Raw genomic sequence first — 22,116 nt, 5'->3', positions numbered from 1 at the left:
TTCCTGCATTCAGCCTCAACATAGCTGATTGGTTGATATCTTGGCTGACCAGTCGCAGTTTGCAGCGAGGCAACAGGAAGTTTCTCTTCTCATGCAGGAAGCTGCAGCTGTTTTCGTCCTGACATATACCACTTTGCACTCTTGCACGCATACTCTTTATATACATGCACACAAATATTCTAGCACACCCTGCACATATGTATGCATGCGTGTGTGTGTGTATGGCCTGCTCTGTGTGGCATTAGTGAATGCTCTAACGTGGGCGTGTAGCAACATGCCAGCCAGGCCATGCATCTGAGCCATCAGAAACATTTGAAACCATGGTAACCACACATCTTATCAGCATATTAGCAAAAGCATAGACAAGTGGAAAAGAGCAGAGGGGATAGAGAGAGAAAATGAAGGGGAGGAAAGAAACATTGGATCTGCATTTTCTTCATTCAGAGGTTTTAGAAACACATCTGGTCATCTGGGTAATTGCAGGGTATACTTTAGCTAATACACCAGTAACTCAGAAATTGTCCTATTTTTTGTTTATCAGCTAATAACTCTCATTCTCTTGAAGAAACTGACTCATTCTGTTGTTTTCTACTGTTGTGACAAACTAACCTGAGAAGTATAGCTCTTAAAAGTGGAGATTTACAAAAGTGTAATGTGTGTGTATGCCCTGCCACCTTTTTATTCACCTTATTATATCACATCATTATTCAACTTGGCTTCACTTCTGTGTGTGTATCTGGTTAAAATGATTGTTGGACACTGTGATAGTCAACACAATGGCCCCCTTATACTCCTGCCTTATCTGGGTCATGCTATCTTTTCATCAAACACATTGCCTGTTTACCTAGCTCTTATGCCTGTAAGCCTGACATTTGTGTGTGTAGCCCTCCATCTTGCAAAACAGAGAAGTTGCTGGCAAAGGACTAGAAGCATTTTCATTTCATTAACATTTCGTAAAATCAGGATCAGATAGGATGACCTTCTTTCATGTGCACAGGTCAAGCAACTGTGCTGTGTTTACCAGTGTGTGGTTGTGTGAGTACATATATATGTACGTATATGGCAGCGTATTTCTGTATACATGAATACTCGTGAGCATGAGCCTTGTGTGTATGCGCTTGGCTAATGAGGGTATACAGAACATCAGTGCGGGCACAATGCCAAGTGGGCACGGAAGAGGCTTAGTGCTCTCGTCCTTCGTTCATTTAATGTAGGAATCAGGCATTCCTTAGGGAGTGGGGAAGGTGAAAAAGCAGGTATGATAAAATCACCATAGCGCTCTGTTGAGGATCAGCCCACTTATATCTGCCAGATGCCTGGACACAATTTTTCTCTAGAGTAAGACTGGACACAGGTAAGACAAGACATCCGTTCGCATCTTTTTAACTATGGAAATTCTTCGACCTGCCATTTATTGTATGGCATACTTTCTGTGTCAACTCCAGCTTCCGCACCGCTCCTCCTTCTCTTTGCCCACCATCACCACCTCCTTCCTCCCTCATTGAAATTCTGCCTGGCGCACAGACACTGCCCATTCTTGGCACAAAGCTCAGAGAGAGAGAAACACACAAGAACCTGTACCAATCGTGTGGTGCCCCCTCCGTTGTGTCTGCCAAGCATTCATCCCATCTTGCGGACCAAGGGACCAGGCAAACCAATAGGTATTTCCCTGCCTCTGCTTCCTGCGAAAATCTGCTCCAATTCGGAGGAGTTTTGTTGGCAACTGAGTATGCTGCGTGTGTTTGGGGATTCGCTGATTCATTTGTGTGTTTACGTCGTTTGTACTGGGTGAGGAATGAATCTGACGAAACTGCCTATTGTTTCCATGATAATTTTCATCTTAATTTTCGCATGGGTTTGGATTTGTTAAAGATAGTGCAGTAGTGGTGGTCTTCTGTGTGCTTTAATAGCACAGCAGGTTGATGTTAGAAGTTTGTGAAAGCTGTAAATAAACACTGGTAATACAGTTTAGCAGCAATTCTGATTTTGTTCTTTTAATAGGCCCACCTATTTCATAGTTGTGGTGGTATCATAAAAATTAATGTATTTAAAACAAATATTAGATGTTGCATGTCTGAAACAGAATCAGGTATTGGCTTAATACATACTGTCTCTGTACATCTGTCTGTCATTAAAAAAGAAACTCCCTGTGCTACAACTGACATGGGTTTTTTGGAAAACCCAAAAGAAACATGTGTAACTGTCACCCAAAGAAAGATTAACATACTTAGCAGGAAATTGTCTCCAGAAAAACATATCCTGGTTGGTCACAGCAGAGCAGCGTTGTCAGAGGGAAAGAGAGAACAAGCTCAGTGTTTCTTGGCTTACACAGAATACTGCTAATATAAATGTACTATCATTTAGCCATAATTCTGCTGAGACAGATGCACAGACAGACTGTCTGATAGGCGGATGAGATTAACTCAATAGGCCACATTTCTTCCTTTCCTCATCTTTCTTTCAAAATCCTCTCAGATGTCCCACTGGCTGGAGGCTCATTTATTTTGGAGCTGTTGACAGAGAAAATGATTTGCCCCAGCTGAGCCATGTGTGTCCCTTTTATGTGCCATTGACAAAGTCCACGATCACAGACAACAGCGCCCGACAGAGCTCACATGACTGACTGAGTTGGGCCTCAGTGCTTCCAAAACAGTCGGGAGTTGTGCAGGGAATGGGACGCCAATTTTCGCAATAAACCCAGAAGAACAGAATTCCCCATGAGCACTTAATGTTAACATCTCTTTACTCTACTGTTAAACTTCATTCATAAGACCCATTTCCCCCCAGTACATTGTGTCATAACACTAATAGTCTGTCTTCCAAATACAACTCCAGTCAGGGGACGTTTCTTGGCGACCAAACAGAGCTCGTAGATCTGTCACTGGCACGGTGGCAGAGTTGGGCATCATGCCAACACACCCCCACCCCCTTCTGTCTGTCTGGTGTTCTGTAATCAGACTAGCAGGGTCTACTGCATGCTAACTATTGGCTGGTCTGGACCAAGTCTCAGGGGTTGTGGCTGTATGCTAATTTATGCAAGCAGTGCACCTCCTAACCCCTTCTCTGTCTATCTGAGGCCCAGTTCTGGCATTTAGTCTGGCACTCATTAACCCTTCAGTCGCTGCCATGTTAACCTGCTGGCCCATCCCTACCTTAATCCCTGAAGAGTTTAGCAGTCAGCTGCCTGAGGATGAGCCAAGTCTTTCTTAGTGAGATTAATATAAGTTTAGGAATTCAAAAATACAATCTGCTTATTCAGGGCCTAATTTTTGATCGAACCGAAGCTTAACTGTTAATGGTACCAGTAACATTCCGTATCTGATGCCTTTTCTCTGTGAACTTTCCGGCTGTCTGATAAGTGTTGTTTGAGTTGCAATCTTACTTTGTAATTGTGACTGTAAATATGTCATCGGTTGTTAACTTCGTCTCAGTGCTTGGCACAAGATTCATTCTCTATCACCGTCGATAGAACAGCCGCTCTTTCTTCATCAGCACAGCTCGAAAACCCCTCAAAAGGTAGAGCTTATAGTGTTTTTAAGCAGACCTAAAATGGCCGATGTGCACGACGCCATTTTGTGTTTCCTTGTTGTGTTTTGGGGGGCAGAATCCCAGCCTTGTATTCAATCAGAGGCAGCTGGTGGAAGCCATATTTGCAGGCATCTGTGTGTGTACCTCCATCTGAGAAGCAGCAGCCAGCCTACACAGGGATAGCCCACTGGAATGAGCTCAGTTTTTGGCAAAAACGGAAACGAATTCCTGGCACAGAGTCGAGCAGCTCTTTTTTTTCTTTTTCTCTTGTCGATCACATGCCAGAGTCTCAGGAAGCCAGTGAGTTGTTTGTTAGGCTTTCACACATTAGTGCTCTCACTTTCCGATGTCTGCTTACCATTAAATTATTTGTCCTTGATTCATTTTAATGTAACGGATTTCCTAAAGACATTTGGCTCCGCATCAAAAAAAGAAAAAGAAAAAGAAGCTGGGTTGATCGGTGAGGATGTGCCAATATGTAAATTTTTCTTTTTTTAAGAAGTGATAGACGTTTCTCATGAAGCAGATTTTAGCCATAAGTCATGATTTTTGAATCAATTCTAGTAACAAAAACAAAGATTCAGACACAGAGATAAATCTAAAGATACGATTACACTCCTTTGTGCTGGGACTGAATTTGAACACATCAGTCGAAAATGTAACGCGCATATACACTTCAAAAATGCGGTTTTATCTTGCATGTACTTTACGGAAACAATAGTTAATTAAGATAACCCTCTCTGTCTCTTTTTCTTTGTACCATTGCAGGACAGTTACCTTTGTGGATCTTTGAAGCAGAACCAACGTGGATGCTGTCCTTGGGGCTGAGGTAGTAGATTGAATAGTTGTGGGGTTATGTAACCTCTTTTTGAGATAACTATACAATCTACTGTCTTTCCCAAGGAGACAGCTGAGTCAGCCACTCGCCGACTGTCATTTCCAGATGGAAAATCATGTCGTCCAATAAAAATGTCCGCTTGCAACAATCAACATAATGCACCGTGTCAACCGTTGTTTAGCTAGAGCAGGTAAATTAGGTTTAATCTTCCCTAACAGGACATGAACGTGTGGTGTGTTTGATTTGAGCTCTGTCAGGGTGAGGTAGTAGGTTGTATAGTTTGGTGGGTGGGATTGCACCCTGCTCAGGTGATAACTATACAGTCTATTGCCTTCCCTGAGGAGCTCACTGAACACTCATGAATGCTCAACACACTCGTAATAGTATCACATTTATTCATAGATTATTTAGAAAAGAGCAAGTAGATATGTGCAGCAAAAGGTTAGTGATAAATTAATTGAAGCTGTCAAATTACAAAAATATGTACATCTCAATAAAGTCATACTTGCCTCAAATCAGTTGTCCTAAAATCAGTGAATGAGATCTTGGTATTGTTTATTTGTCAACTACTGCAACTCTGATGGTTTCATGGTTTGTGTACAACATCAGCTAGTGAGTTTGTTAGTCTACAGCACCCTCTAATGGAAACTCAGGAGATAGCTTTGACTTAAAGTTTGCGGACGAGGGGTAGGCGACCAAATGCAGGGTTTCATTCAAACCAAATCCTACACACAAATTAAAACACTTCCTGGCTGCCTATATTTCCTCAGTTGGTTATGTATAATAAAGCCTTAAATGATTGTTGGATGCAGTGATTGTCAGATGTTCTTGTGTGGGTTAAAACCTCCTGACAAAGTCCCATGAACTCAAACCTCAAACATACTGGACCTAAAATGACTGTGGTCCTTTGTTAGGGTCTTCCCTCCTGATCCACACATCTCTGTGTGATTGGCTCGGCTGCCTGTTGTTGATCGGCAAACTTGCTTGTCCCCATGGCAACAGTTCAGCCTCACAATGAAGCGCCTCCATATTTGGCTGTAGGCCTGTTGGATCTTTGGGATGCGACAAGCGTAGACCACAGGATTGACTGCTGAGTTGGCATGAGACAGGAGAATACCTGAAAAAAATGCATTTGTTACTGTCAGACTTCACTGTAACTGCTGGTAAGTAGTCTTATCTGTAAATACGTGATATTTAAAGCCTCTGGGGGAACTTTTCGAACAAATCTCTCGACATAAAAATAAAGGAATGACCAACTTCAGACTGTGTAATCACTAGAAAAGTTACCTGCCTGTATAGAGTGTCCCCCGTGTGACAGCTTGAGGACCCTGAAACAGCAGCAGACAGTTCATCAGGTGCAGAGGAATCCAGCAGCCGGCAAACAAAATGAGAACCAGAGCCAGGGAGCAGGCCAGCCTCTTTTCCCTGAGCAGAGAAGCCTGGGCTTGGGGACAGCTCTCTTTTAGACGGCCCTGCAGGCTCCAGAAGATTCGAGTGTAGAGGAGGGTCATGACCAGCAGGGGCGCCATGACACATCCCAAAAAGTTGAAGTAAACCATGAAGGGGAGGGAGATAACTGAGAGGAAGGTGCAGGGTGGAGATATGACAGAAGAGGAGGAGGATGTATTGGTGGAATCAGATGCAAGAGAGGAGTAGTTGTGCCAGCCAAATAGAGGGGTGAACCCGAGTAGACAGGAAAGTGTCCAGCACGCAGACAAGGCCATCCATGTACGCCTCTGTGTGGCCAGGGCTTTGTATCTGAGGATGAGGGATGAAACGGAAAGAATGAATAAAAGAGAGAGGATTATATCCATATATCCATATAGGTTTTCTACTTGTAAACCAGTGTGTCAGAGTGTGTTCCTCACCTAAGCGGTGTATGTAACCGGAGGTAACGGTCCACGGCGATAGCAAGCAGTGACAGCACAGAGGCCTGAGTCAGCACGAGCACGACACAGCTGAGGAGTAGGCACAGATCAGGGGTCACACTCACCCAGCCATCCAACAGTACAGCCAGGGGCACAGCCGCCACACCAACTAGGAAGTCAGCCACTGCCAGGGAAACGAGGAAGCAGAAGGTGGGCTCCCGGAGGGAATCCCGGATACCAATACACACCGCACACACCACCAACAAATTGCCAAGGCAACAGGCCACAGCAATAAACACTTCTAGTACTGTGTAGGCCACCCAACTCCATTCAGCCATCACTGAAGATGGAAACCAGGGAAAACAGAGAACCTGTGAAGTTTGATTGAGCAGATTTTCTTGAAGGCTGTGGGCAGGTGGGATGAATTCCACAGGGAAGTTAAGTCAAACATATTCCTGTGGTTGGTGTTCAGATAGTGTATCCCTTTCTGGCTCAGCTCTTGGTTTCAAATGACCAGAATTGCATTGAACAGATGCTTTTTATATGCAAACATGCATGCGCTTCTGTGTGCACACACAACAACAACAGGCATGCACTCCATTGAGACGCCATCTGTATTTCATCAGTGAGTGAAAATTCTTTCTCACTCTGATAAATGTGTCTCAGTAGCCTGAGAGGAGAGGACTTCTGAATGAGCTGTCACATTTTTCACACAACAGATGTGTTTGATATTGCCAGTTTGATATTTTACAATGTAAAAGTAGTATTATTATAATGTAGAAATACTGAATTACAACTAAAGCAAAATGTACTTTAAATATCAAAATGTCCTCTTTTAGAGTGTCATATTTTGATACACATTTTATTATTTCTAAGCAGCAGTTTAATTATGTAACTTTTTGAACTAATTTGAACTAATGCGACGCCTGCGAGCTAGTTCAGGCAGCCATCTCGAGCTGCACTGCGTACACACGTGACATGCCTCACTCCCTGTAACATTTACCAAACACACACCCTCAATTTGGTCTATTTAAACTCCACAATTTCCCCATATCTGTCTTGTCAATTCTGCTGCTGCCCTGCACCTGTATCACAGCCCCACCACCACCCCAGCATCCACCTGCAGGCTCCGGCCAGGGGGAAGCTACTTTATCATCACTCCAATATCTCATGTAAACCCATACTGCTGGGAGTGATGAGGTCGGAGTCTGGCCGCCAAACACAATGTTTTTTGTATTTTTTGTATTTATTTATTTATAAAGGACAACACACATTAATCAACATTTCTGTAAATGTGCCAGTGTTAGCCAGCCGGCTAATTTTCAACTATAGTCCTTCGGCCAGATGATTTTAGACCAGAGCAGCAAGAAGCAGCAAGATTTTAGTGCAGGTTAAACTACACAGACAGAAAATCAACGAGACATTAGTACAGATTAAACTACACAAGCAAGAGTCAACCATACACCATACAGACAGCTAAAACAACAGAAAAGCTTTCTCAGCTTGCCATGCAGAGCCACAGGAAGCATCAAAAACCCCAGCACAGCTACACATCTAAAATACAGGGCGAGTTAAACTTGATACCAGGCATGATATCAACACATCAAACATGTTAGCAGCAGTTTATCAGTAATAACAACAATAATATAAAAGATACTGGTTTAAAAATGTTCACAACTCTGACTACGCAAGAGCCAGGCCTTGAGACTTTGTGTAAAATTATGGTAGGTGGTGCAGTTTCTTATTTCATTTGGTAAAGTGTTCCATCTATTAGAGGCTCTAACAGAAAAACACGATTGACTGAAGGAGCTGGACCTGTAAGGGGTTACACAGTCCCCTCTCAGAACAGACCGAGTAGTTCTATTGTTAGAATTTTTTTGTTTTATAAAATTATTGAGCGGTGGAGGAGCTTTGCCATTCAGGATTTTAAACATTAGGCAGATGTCAATGTATTGTATGTTCTGCTGTTATAATAAACATTTCAAACGTGAGTTGTCTGACTGAACTCTATATGGTGTTGGGTAGTTTGATCGATCATACGGTATCACGTTTTATAAGTTGATCATATGTTTTATGTGTTAAATCTAAATCTGCAAAATGATTAGTAACCAAGACTGTCAAATACTGTTAAAGTAGTGAAGTCAAAGGTACAATTACTTTTTCAACTTCAAAGAAAGTAACTGTGTTCAGTGTGTGTGTGTGTGTGTGTGTGTGTGTGTGTGTATCCTGCTACTCTGTGTGTCAGGGGACTTTGTAGATGTTACTGATTAACAGTTCTGTTTTGTTTTTGGCTAGAATTTTGGCTATGGGTGTATTTGTGTGTGTGTGTTTGCTTAAGTATATAAGCACATCTGTGTTTGCTTGGCTGATATGCACGACACAATACATCTTTGTTCTCATAGATAGATAGATAATAGATATATAGATAGACAAAAATATCAGGTATTCCGAAAATATATATATTTTTAATTTCATCTTAAAAAAAGATATTTTTACACAAACAGAGCTTGTTCACACAACCTAATTAAGTCTTTAAAATGGTCTTGTATCTGCTTCATATCTGCAATACAGAATCACAAAAAAAGAAAACCACACCTGTTATTTTAAGAACAATATAGATTCTACTTATAAAGTAGATATTATGTGATAACCTTTTAGATTTACATAATTTTGAATGCCAGTCTGACCTACAGTGTTTTTATCTTCTGGCTTTTCAAATACTCAGTATTCATTTGTTTTCTACATGCCATGGTATTAGAATCAACAGATAGCACATTAATGGGAAAAACATCTAAATATCCATTGTGCTTAGTCTGTTTCTTTGCTGATGTACACTCTTCATCATGCTTTCTACACTGTATTAGAGTCTCCTTGTAAGCCTCTCAGCGTCTTCTCATCGAACCGGTAGGTGAGCTTCCGCTTCACCTTCTGAATCTCGCCGCTGCGGTTATAGTTCCTCAGCGCCCGTGCCATCTTCTGGTAGGTCATGGTCTTGCGATTACCTTTTCGCCGGCCCCACAGCTGCGCCAGGCGCTCCTTGTTTTGGGAGGAGAACTGGAACGTGCCAGAGGAGGATTGGACCCACCAGATGCAGCTCCGCATCGATGGAGTCTGGAGCATCTCGAACAGGAACTGGAACAACCGCTCCTTCCTCTTTCCTGCCATGAAGGAACCGGTTGTAAATACAAATAGGAGGTGACTGTGACTCATACATGTGTGTGTATGTGTGAAAAAACAATCTAACAGAGGGCTTAACACTGTTAGGTGTGTTGATATGTTAAAGTGTTGTATTGTTGAGAGTTTTGGTGCTCAGGTGCATCTGTGGAAATGTGTGTGTGTGTGTGTGTGCGCATACCTGAAAGTGGGACAAGAGGCAGGGAGTCTCTGTCCTTCCTGCATCCCCTGTCAGATGACGGTGATGGGGAATCTTGGTATTCCTGGTACTGGGAGCTACTGGACAGCGAGTCTGAGTCAATGTATGCAGGTGCCTCGTAATACGCAATGCGGTTCTGAAGCAAACATGTATAAAAACATATTAATAATTCACAAATGTAACCATTCTCATAAATGATTGAATAGAGTCAATCAAAAAGTGTCATGTGTCACACAGGGATGTGTTGTCAGAATTAGCTATGTAAGAGGTTTAATTTACTAAGAGACTGAGGTCCTTGAACTCACCCATTGGTTGTCATGGGGACTAGGCCAGGCTGAAGGCAGGGCTTGCTCTTCATATTCCTCGTTAGGAGTGTGAGAGCCACAGTGCCACTCATACGGATGCTGGCCTGACCAGCTGTTCTCTACCGACAAACAGGCAAAAGATAATCAGATAAAAGATGTAGAAATATGCAAGCACCAACATCATCATTATCATCATTATCATTATCATCATCATCATCATCATCATCATCATCCCATTCTCATCTTCATCACTGACCCACCAACACTAACCTATGATCCTGGTGCCTTGGTGGGAGTGTGTGTGAGTTTGTTGCCCCATGGTGGTCGGAGGTGATGACGGTGTGTGTGCAGGCTGGACCTCCAGTGAGTGCTCCTGCAGGTACTCCTCGATGACCTCCAGATCCACCTCAGGGCAGGAGGAGGGAGCCACTCCGCTCCAGGCCCCCCGACCTCCACTCAGCCTGATCTCAGTCACATAAGCCATCTGACAGACAAAGAGCAGGACAGAAGCGTTCAGAAATCATACACACTTTGTTGTCTGTTGTGTGATGCTGACAGAGAGAAAACACTTTGGATGAAGTGGGGCATTTATCTCGTGTCACAGCCAGAGGTGTTATATTATAACTATTTTTTTTCTCATGAAAACCCATTGTTATTTTGTTGTGGTGCACTTTTTGTGCTGTGGTGGATCATACAGTGTTCTGAGATCTGAAGATAAGGGATGCACTCATTCATCAATTTTAAATGAGCTGTGACTATGAATCATCCTTTTTCTACATAATAATAAACAGCAGTGATCAGTGTTGTAATATGAACATTTTTCCATCTAGCATAGAAAAATGACACATGCTAATTACATCCACATGCAGCAGTGAACTATATCTGACCTGATCTGAGCTGTGTGTCGATGTGTTTGTTGTCTTGAAAATGAGCCAGGTAACAACACTGTGACTGTGTATTTTAGTTTGACTGGCAAATTTATGCAAGTGTTTGTGCTTTTACCAGCACAGGTAACAGTGACGTGTGGCTATAACCTTTTACCCTATAGAGCACACTGTTACTGAAACATCTAGTTGTATGAACATTTGTCATAAATGGGCTAACTAAAAATTAAAAAAAACATTCACACTAAGTAAAATAAAATAATATCAGACTCACCGTCTCCATTTCTGCCAGCATACTTAAAGGATATTCTGGAAAGAGAAAACACACTTGTGAGACACCAGAATCAAAATTCACAAAATGAACAGAGAAGTGAAAGAAGCTGTCACACATACTTCTCTAACTTATCTGATAGACAGTCATATGACAGCAAAAGACAAATAGACCATCTCAGAACCTGAATAAATGAGCAACAACAACGAGGATTACTTTGTGAAGTCAGAGGTGTATGCTCCTGTGTCTGGTACAGCAAAGTAGTATCCTCAGGTAGTAGCGGGTGGAGACATGAAAATCTGAATGCCTCACCTGTGTCATGCTCCACCTGGACGTTACCTCTCTTATAGTCTTTGCACGCTTTTGGCCAAGCCTCCAAGAGTGTGCTAGAGTGGGAGTGGTTTACAACACAAGTTTTTTTTAAATTTTTTTAATGAAGATTGTTTGTCTATTTCATATAACAGCTAGAGATTCAGGGAGTGTTTTTAGCTTGTGAAGCTTTATTTCATGGAATCAAACTGTCGGTTAATAGCTGTGTTTTTTTTAAATCATTTTATTCACAGCAGAGGTACCATGGAAGATAATGATGTGGCTTTATATTTTTGGCATGATAATGGAATATAGGGAGTGGGGAAGATAGAGCATAGACAGAAGGTAATAGGATTATGAGATAAATGTGTATTGCTACCTATATGTTTTAAACGATGGATGTATCATCTGGAATGTATATTGAAAAACTCCACACACTCTACACACACCACTCTATGCTCACATATTTGCATCACAATCCATTGTAATGTACAGTATGTCATGTACTTATTTACCCATGCATACACTTTTTGTTTTGGTGCTCATTAAATGTGGTGCAGTTCACAAACCTTTCTCCACACTTGGGAAATGTTTTTGTAACACCTGCAAAAAATGACTCAGTGAGAAATGTGTTTATGTTGGCTGAACACTATTCAATAAGGAAATGTCCACAAGACCCAAATAGGACAATGTTTGTGACCTTTGGCTTTCAGGCAGTAACAATTTACTTTAACCCCCTTTATTTATCATCTATAAGCACTTAGTCTCGCTTTGCCAGACCTATCCCCACAGCGCTGCGGAGTAAATAAGCACAATATAAACATATAATCAATTGTTTATATCACATTACAATACACAGCTATAAGGACATTTAAATGGTCATTAATTCTATATTTTATATAACAGCTTCCAGTTATGGACGCCTCACAGAAGGCGGTGAAGCTGTTGACAACTACATTGTTATCACTTAAACCCTTAAAAAGACCTGATATCTTCTACAGCTACATTATCGTGGGTTGTAATCCATTTATGAAACACTTAATGCTCCTTTTAACTGCTAAATAGGAGGGTTAAAATAAAGTGTAACCCTTAAGCCTCCTGCGTCAGTAAGTGGTAATATTTTTATTTTTTATTTTCTGGCTATTATCGCATGCTTATTCATCATCAACTACGCTCAGCACATCATGGACATATACATCTGACTCATAAATAAATCTAAACCATTCTCCAAACAATATTTCTAGAATATTGCTTTTGAGAATTGTTTAACTACCTGACTATTTAATAATAATTAATAAGTATAAGTCGAATACGGTCACTTAAATCTGTGAACATCATTGTAACTCTGATGGAGTATTTTTTTTAATTAGCTTCCTTGCTCTTCATGAACCACTGTGGGGAAGCAAACAGCCACAGGTATTGCATCACACCCACGTTAGGAACACATGATCTAATTCATTGTTCACTTTTGATATATGCTACAAGTGAGCATGTTCCTTTTTGTTGTTGTTACGTGTATAAATATTTCAGCAAAGATTCCAGTACTGGCAATGAAACATGCATATTTTTCTCCCAGGGTGTGTGCAGCTGAGGGATTTCCCCAAACCTTTCTAAGTCTTAGACACACACTGACTGTAACAGAACAAACTTGTCCACCTGATAAACCTAAATAGCTTGCTGTACAAACATGTATATCATGTATAACAGCCCAACATATGTATTTGGCTTATGGTCTGGAAATAAATGAGACAACTGAATTGGAATCAAAGCCTGGAGGTGAAGCTTTGTCAGTGGCAGAATGTACTTTCCATTCAACTGCCGCTCCTATCTCTCCAGATTATAATGCATATTAACCTGTGTTCATGTGAGTTTCCTCAAACAGTCCAAAGACATCAAATCAGGTCAACTGCACACTCTAATTGTTCAGTGGTGTGAACAGGAATGTCAGGGGCACTTTGTGTAGATGTGTTAACCATCTGATGGACCAATTTAAGGTGATTCCCTGCAATGCATGCTGGGATGAAGCATGTAAATGTTGGCAGATATACATTCAACCTCAAGAAATAAAACAATACAGCAATGAATTTTGTAAAAAAATGCATTTGACATAGGTATTTATGGCCTGATCAGCAGTGTCACAATAAATCCAAATGCAGCGTCGCTAGTCTGTAACCTCCTTAGACTGATGATATATAACGCGTATGTAATAGGAGAGGCAGCGGGGATTTACACCCTGTGTTGTGTAAAAACTCAAACTGTGCTTACAGGAATAGCATCAGTAAATTTACAACTTGTCAAGTTGTGTGTAGAAATGCATCACACTAAAATATTACCACAGGCCCTAACACTGTAAACCTATCAGAGTGTACAAGAAAACAACTTTGGGTCATGGAAGGTCAATATGTCAAAGTCAGTGGTTGGTTTCCAGACTTTAGGAAGTCTTGAAATGATAAGAAGACTTTAGGATTAGCACACCTAAATATGGTGCATTTATTTCTTTCTGGTTCGGGACTATATCTATAAAAATGTGTACATGTACTTGTGCATGTGTTCAATCATACATGTTTATGTGTAAATCTCTTGGAACAGCGCAGCAGCTGAGCCAATAGCCCCAGTGCTTTCACACCGGTGTGACAGGCTGACCATCTGGTTACTGCTCTTCTTCTGTACTCAAATAATTTGATTCTTGTTTGATAAATCTGATCATGAATTGATTGCTTCACACTAGCTGTTTGTTCATGACATTTTACAGTGTGCTGTGGTTTTTAAAAGCATAGTCAGAGGCAGTCTGGAAACCTGTTCAGCAAGGTGGAGAAATAGCACATGATGTCATACATCCTTTTTAACCCTCTGGATGCTAATATTATATGTAAAACAGAAAGCACATCCATAACTAACAAATCAAACAGCAAAATAGGCCACATTCTTTATGATGTGGCAAGACATCAGTCTATCTTTTGTTTACTTACAATGCAAAAGTTATAAATATAATTCCCATCAAGGTAGATATAACCGTCAACCACCACACCCCACAATATGCATCATAATTATCTTTTATGAGCCTGCACAAACGCAACATCCACTACAAATTTCTTTTCTTTTTTTTTTTTTTTATTGACATCATGCTAAATACATGTTGGTAGGTTATAGGTGTAACTTTATAAACTACAAGGCAATGCTTTTGCCATTCAATAATTTGCCTGCAAAGCTCGGGCAACATCACTTGTCAAAACTTCTTTTATTTTGAAATTCTTATGTCTTTGTCTTGACCAAATTATAGCAAAATAATATCAGTACCAATACCAATACAAATCCTAATTCTAATCCAGTACCATCTAAAGAGCCAAATGTGACATCTTCAAATTTCGACCAGAAGTCCACAAACCCAATAGTATTTAGTTTACAATAATATATGACAAAGAAAAGCAGGAAAGCCTCTCATTTCCGAGGCTGGAATCAGAGAATATTGGAATTGTTTCAGTATTTCTATTTCTTGGCCTGGCGCAGGAACTTCCTTGAGTCTTGCCTTGCTGGTTGCCTGGCACCCTCACTGTAACGACAAGACTCCAGTCTTTGCGCTAAGCTATGCTAACTGTCTGCTCGTTGTAACTTCACATTTATCATACAGACATGAGATTGGTATTAATCTTCTCATCTAAGTTTCAGCAATAAAGCAAATTTCCCAAAGTGGTTAAAGCCAGGGTAGCAGTATTTATCCATCCGGTATTTCTATCCATAACAACGCATAGAGGTAATATAATGGTGGCAGCAGTGGTTGTAGTGGAAGTCATAGGCAGACTTTATCATTAGGCAAAAATAGGCAACTGCCTGAGCCCTCAAAAAGCAATCCCCAGTAGCAGTATACTAGTAGTAGTATAGTAGTTACAGTAGCACTAGTAGTATTTGTAAGAGTAGTGGTGCTAGTAGTGAAAGTAGACGTTGCAGTATAGTAACAGTAGTAGTTGAAGGAGCAGCAGTAGAAGTTATTAGCTGTCAAATCATATCAAATTACTTCTAGTATATACAGACTTGACAAACGTGTTCGGAAAAACCCTCAGCCCTGAGTGAAATGGGTGACGGTTAGGATTCCTATAACTCAGCTTGCACCTGGAGGACTCAGACAACGTGATAAGGCCAGAGAGACATTGGACCCTTGCTGTCAGAAACACACAGAGTGATGCAGGTGAAGTGTCACTTTATTTGGTCACTGATAACGTGTCTGATTTGTGTTTTTGGACTGCTTTAAAAATGTTCACTTCAATCACCTTTATTAAGAATGAGCAGGGAAATCCAGGCTAAAAATAGGAGTTTGCATCTAAAAATAAACTCAAGGTTATGTAGGGATTTAGAGAGGGTCAGATTTTGAATCTAATTTTAAGAAATGTGCAGCCATACAGGCAAAACAAATGTCAAATATATAAGATCACTTTCTGTCATTCAAACATGAAGCACTACTACTATCACTGGAGTGACATACCAGCTTCTGCATATTACATTATTTTAGTATATTAATCTCTTGACAGAAATCAGTGTGCAATATCTACAGGCTATGGCTGGGCTATATGACGATATATATTGTCAAAACAATATAAAAATGTCTATCATATATTTTTCTAGATTGTTTTTATCGTGATCTTAAAAAAACAGCTGAACTGCGTTACGGCAATATTGACGTCATTTGGGCGATAGAAGATTTTGGCCCAGATTTTGACAGCTAGAAACTTCTACTGCTGCTCCTTCAACTACTACTGTTAGTATACTGCATATTTTATCACCCAGCCCTACTAGAGGCCATGCAGAAGTGACCACTGTCATTCTGTGGCAATTGTTATGTTGCTGAGGTGTGTGTGTGTGTGTGTGTGTGTGTGTGTGTGTGTGTGTGTGTGGTGTGTGTGAGAGTGATTTGATTATCTGTCTGTTGTCTGAATTGTGTCTGAGTCACTTGTGATGTTTAACGGTCACAGAATGGCAGGTGAATTGGAAAACTGACTTGTGAATGCATGCACACACACACACACACACACACACACACACACACACACACACACACACACACACACACACACACACACACACACACACACACACACACACACACACTGTTGACCAATAGTGTGTGAAGCACTTAAGGAGTGTACTGGGCTTATCAACATGAGCCTTCAGTTACTGATGAGTAAGGGGTCATGTGTGTATGTGTGTGTGTTTGTGTGTCCAGGTGTAGTGGGTTTACAGTTATAGCCAAACCCCCTAGATTAGTGAACATACGCAAATCACCTCTACACATGCAGGTTACTGGGAATTCCCCTAACGCCTAGACAAAAAGATGTATGCGTTGGGGTGTGTGTGTGTGTGTGTGTGTGTGTGTGTGTGTGTGTGTGTGTGTGTGTGTGTGTGTGTGTGTGTCAGGTAATAGGTGATAAAGCCATAGTCCCACAATGAACACACACAAACATGTACTACAGTGAAATAACTGAAATGAGTAATATGTTGAATATTCAACAGCCAACATTGACACGTTTTTGATTGAATCACAATCAATACATTCAATACAATACACAATACAGAATAAATTCTAGGGCATACATTCACATGTAATTTCTTTATTTCATCTGAATGTATACTTGTACAGATGGTAGACCTGATGATGATTTTAATGATTTGTGAGGAGCAACAGTTTTTTTAAACATCTGTTTGATGTTCATACCCATGGGCAGGGCCCCAGGGGAGTCATGTAAACAATTTGGCAGGTGAGGAGGCAGTTGGACATGGCGTGGTGGTGGCAAACATACTGTGTATCAAAGACACTGGCAAGTATGCAAAACCTGAGGTTGACCCCCCAACATCACCACCTCTTTTTTGCTCCACACCCTCTCTGTCACTGTCTGTATGTCACTTTCTTCTTTTAACTCAATGCAAAAATATTTTTTATTCATTTAATATTGTTGGTGCCAAGTGATAATTTTCTTATTTTTTTATACCATTACTTTAGTGTTATATTTGTCCAGTGTTTAAATTATTATCATTATTAATATTATTAATATTATTATTATTATTATTTAATGGACACTACTTTGTACAGCTTATTTTTCAAGATTTGTTTTTATGCAAATTTAACTAATCTTAACAAAATTGCAGGGTGCACATAAAAGCATGTCATTTACATGTGATTATGAGCAGTGCAGCGGTCAAGTGGTCCCGGTTAAGGAGGATAATATACGTCACTCATATGGGAATGCTGGAGATAAGGAATGGGATTGGGAACTGGTGGGACTTTGCATTCCCACGGAAGATTGTTTTGTGTCCTCCAGTAGACAGTCCTACAATCTGTGGTCTCAATAAACCCTCATAAACCACACAGACAAGCACACAAACCCACCAACCTTATCAGAATAACACATAAACTCAGTGCGAAGACTGTACATAAATCATCTGTTTTCACAGCGAGATAAGCACCAGATAAAGAGAGCCAGAGCGAGAGAGTGACATTTTATCTGAGCTCCGAGGATAAAATAAAACATCTCCATGAGATTTTCCATCTTGCTCCCAAAGAGTACAATAAATGGCCAATCTATGATGAGCTATTTTGAAACCAGTCCCTGTTGTACAGAGGAAAGCCCACACACGCCACACTCAGGGAAGCCATGCATATTTGTCTGTAAGCACAGCTTGACCAGATCATAGTGTATTCTCCTGCTGGAGGCCCACACCTCCACTCCACAGCTGTTGTCATGAAGGGAGGGCAGATGAAAACAATAGCTGTCTTTTCTATCAACCTCCCACATGTGAACTCGTCGCCTCGGTAGCAACAAACTCACACGTAACATCTGTCTGTTTTTTTCTCGCTTTATGTCGTATATCTTTCAGAGGGTGATGCTGCTTGATCTTCTAACAATGTTAACATTACAAAACAAAATTATTTGCTGTCCGCCACCCTTTTCTCCAGTAAATGATACATATGTGAGGTTGGACAGTAGGACCAAGTCGCTCTACATCTTGACCCAATCAAGTCCAAAGATAATTCCCACCAGAGAAATACTGTAGTTATAGTGGTGGGGAATAAAATTGATTCTTACCCAAGCCTCAACATTATGATCACCTTTAACAAGAACTGGCTGTAAGCTTAAGGCTAAACCAATTTGATGGTGAAACATAACAGATAAAAACATGGGCGTCTTGTTTACAATCTAATCTAGGCTACCTCTTGAGTTTTGGTGAGGATGGCTGAGCATGAGCAACCAATTTATTATCATTTGTGAATAAGGGCAGCTTTTAATGTTATCAAATTGATTCAGAACATGCTGAACCCTGTGCTAATTTACTACAAGGATGCTGCTACAGGCACACTTTCAGTGTTTCCCCTATATGCACACGCTGCTAAATGATTAGCGTCGCTGCTAAATGATTAGCCCCGCCGCTAAATGATTAGCAACGCTGCTATATGAAAAAAACCCAAACTCAATAAACTCGCTACCTATACTGCAGCAGACAGAGTCGAGGATGACCCAGGATTATAGATCGAACAACCCCAGACACTGTTTAGCAGTCTGTTATAGGTTATTGGTTGTTTGGAAGCGCAGTTGGCAGCAACAAAGGCTTTGCAGCTGTTTTCAATACCTACGTATTACGCGTAATTCGACATCTACAACTGTGTTTAAATATGTGTCTGAAGCCCTTCTTGTGTCAGCATACGTGCTACATATCTTCAGGTGGCGCAAAATACAACTCACGCTCCAGTAACACTGCTGGGAAAAAAATCCTAGAGGAAACACTGCACTTTTGTTAATTTTTCTTGTTGGTTGCTCATGGAAATACGTTGGCAAATGTAGCCTTCCAGTTGACACATCTCTTCCGATAAGGGATGTAAATTCATCTGTTTATTTTAAGTAGTAGTCACAGTGAGAAAAAATGTAATCTTAAATTTTGGTGCATCGATAATTGTTTTATAGTCGTATCGGAATTGTATCAGGAGGTGGTGGCCATCTGTTTGGTTTATTTTTACAATTTCTAAATGCACACTGAATCACCATGTTGCCTAGTCCTTAGTTTCCAATCCAATGCTTCAATACCACTGTACTAGGCTACTACTAGGTGTCCCGACTGTAGTACGCTTCTCTGTTTACTTTTCGGCGCAGTACTACTAACCGGAGTAAAGTAAAATTGCAGAGAAACTAGTCCGTCAAAATGTAATGTGATCATTGAGATGCAAGGGTAGTTTTATTTCTAACATTATTCTATCAACACAGACATTTACATCGATAGTCTGGCGTTATTATTTATTTGCCTTGGTTGTACTGTGGAGTGGGTAAGACTGTTTTTAGTGGCAGGCTAGCAGATACTGTTGACTTGCACTAGCCTAGCACCAGTGAACTCTGCAACTGGAAGGACTGGATGAAAAGTGTTGAAAACGGTCATCACTGATAAATAACACACTGGCTAACTTGGAAATGAGGTCCTACGTCCAAAATTCTGAACCACCCCTTTAAGGGTCAATACAATTCATCCCTCGGGGGACACAAATGTTGTGACAATCCATCAATAAGTTGTCATGACATTTCATGAACCTCATGATGGCGCTAGAGAAAAAGCCATGGGATCATTGAAGTCACTAGGATTTATCCTCTGGGCACCATGAATGTATAAAATGTCATGGCAATCCATCCAATACTCGTTAAGATATTACAGTCCGAACCAAAGTGGTGGACCTATCGACCAACATTGCCATCCTTTAAGCCACGACGCTAGCATGCCTAAAAATCAAGTAATAGGCCTACAAACATAGAGGAATGTAACTGTCTATCGCAAAGGCATTAATCTAAACTATCAACCTACAATCAATAACTCTTTTATCAGTGACACCTAAACGAATTCCTCATACCATAATGTTACAATCCCTTTAAAAGAACATTAAAACAGAGTATCCTGAGTCAAGTGTTTGGAATTAAAGTCAAGTTGAGTTGCAATTAGTGTATGCTTTTGTCAACCTGTGTCTTATGTCCACATCTCTGCTGTACGATGGTCTCAAGAAAATAAAATCTTGGGCAATACTCATCAGAATGGGACAGAGAATTTCCAAAAGGGACATATCACAACAATGCACTTCATAATTTATTTGATTAACGTTGAATTAATGGAAACTACATCCAGTTGGGGTTTTTTGCTGTGCTTTCTACACCTTTAGGAGTCTACAGCAGAGTCAGGACAACTGTCAGCATGCGTGTACTGCATGGTTAGCCTCACTGCTCTAGCAAGAGCTTGCGATATTATGGCATGGGAAAGGCTTCCTCTTTCCACAGAAGACCAACGTCATTGTCTGGGCGACTTTTGGATATTTATCACTTCTGCTTTCTGAAAATCTTCAAAGGCCAGAGTGTGGTCAGCAGAATGGATGACAGGATAGTTTGTGTTGAGATTGAGTCTGAGCTGCTGTGGTTTAAGTCTTTGGGCTGAAAGTGTAGTAACAGAATCGGAGAATTAAACAGCTTCAATAGTGTTAAAGCTAGAAGAGTAAGTACAATGCTTATGAAAAGTATTAACCCCCCCTTTGGACTTCATGTTTTATTGTTTTACAACACTGAGTCACAGTGGATGTAAAATGATTTATTGATTAGCATGAAAAACTCCTTTTGACGAGAATACTGCTTTTAGTAGCACATGTATTTGTTTTTACCAAGTATGCTTGAAGTTGGACTGTCACAATGTCACAGCACCATGTAACCTGACAGACTGGAACTTGGAAGGGGCTCTCCGGCTGCACAATAGATTACAGTATATTATCAACTTCTGTCTACAATGCTTCTAAAGGAAAGACCCTGATTACACTGTACATTAAAATGCCTTCTCAGCAGAAAGAGATTCAGGCCTACGTCAAAGAGGATTCTGACCAGAGGAAAACCACAGATGAAAACTGACTAAAAGAAAAAGAGAGATTTGTAATTTTTTGTTAAGGTGTGGACTCAGATGTATTGCAATAGGCAGTTAATCGAAGAGGTGGATGCAAAGGAGATACTACCTCTACAAAAAGTACTCGTCATGGTGGTAAACATCAGTATGTTTTGTTTTGTCTACAGGGATAATAGTATAACGCTATCTGTATTTAAAATCTTAAACAAATAATATAAAGACAGATATTCAAACTATATCAAATATTGTTTTGGCATTGTTGTACTGTAACACCTTTTTCCTCATTGGCCTTATCTGCAGTATGGTAATGTGCTGATTTATCTGTCTGGCTCGAATTAATAGTACTGATTTACTGCAAGTTAGGTTGACAATCTAACAGTAACATGTACTAAACATTTTTATCTTGTATATTTTAAAGGAAGGAAAACTAGTCATACATTTTCCAGGTCATTAATTAGAGCTCATTATTAATAGTGAATTTGAATTACTTGTCACTTATAAACGACTATAGAGGACTCGGTTTAAACTTACTTCTTCATGACAGAACTACTACCTGTGTTTGTACTTATTACACTGTCAACTGATCACTGCATTCTCTGACTTTCCTGTTTGTTGTTGTGGGATGAATTACTCCTCTATCATTCTTATTAAATGTGCAATTTTGTTTGATAACCTAACATAATTTCCACCTTCAACCTGGAATTAAAAACACCTGTGTGGTAAGCATAAATGTTAATGTAAACAATGAATGTAAATAATGGTAGGCTATATGTAATGTTCTTAACAAAAAAAGCCCTAGGTCTATAACAAAATGATGGACTGGCATTACAAATTTCCCTT

General features: G+C 40.3%; 2 protein-coding genes across 2 annotated transcripts; both read right to left on the bottom strand.

The window, feature by feature from the left end:
- Positions 1-4,995: 4,995 nt before the first annotated feature.
- On the bottom strand, positions 4,996-6,742 carry LOC116058552 (adenosine receptor A1-like). Its single transcript, XM_031311419.2, has 3 exons — positions 6,235-6,742; positions 5,658-6,124; positions 4,996-5,483 (listed from the first exon to the last, which is right to left on the bottom strand). Exons 1-3 carry the CDS (start codon positions 6,570-6,572, stop codon positions 5,233-5,235), a joined length of 1,056 nt encoding a protein of 351 aa, XP_031167279.1. The 5' UTR covers positions 6,573-6,742; the 3' UTR covers positions 4,996-5,232.
- A 1,936-nt stretch (positions 6,743-8,678) lies between these two features.
- On the bottom strand, positions 8,679-11,946 carry LOC116058572 (transcription factor Spi-B). The gene is made up of 6 exons (XM_031311461.2): positions 11,284-11,946; positions 11,071-11,105; positions 10,183-10,396; positions 9,913-10,031; positions 9,590-9,743; positions 8,679-9,392 (listed from the first exon to the last, which is right to left on the bottom strand). The coding sequence occupies exons 2-6, from the start codon at positions 11,089-11,091 to the stop codon at positions 9,085-9,087; spliced, it is 816 nt and encodes a 271-aa protein (XP_031167321.1). The 5' UTR covers positions 11,092-11,105; positions 11,284-11,946; the 3' UTR covers positions 8,679-9,084.
- Between the last annotated feature and the right edge of the window lie 10,170 nt (positions 11,947-22,116).

Source organism: Sander lucioperca, chromosome 12 (genome assembly GCF_008315115.2).
Source record: "Sander lucioperca isolate FBNREF2018 chromosome 12, SLUC_FBN_1.2, whole genome shotgun sequence".
In the NCBI taxonomy this organism is placed as follows: Eukaryota; Metazoa; Chordata; class Actinopteri; order Perciformes; family Percidae; genus Sander; species Sander lucioperca.
This window is presented reverse-complemented; position numbering and strand designations above follow the sequence as displayed.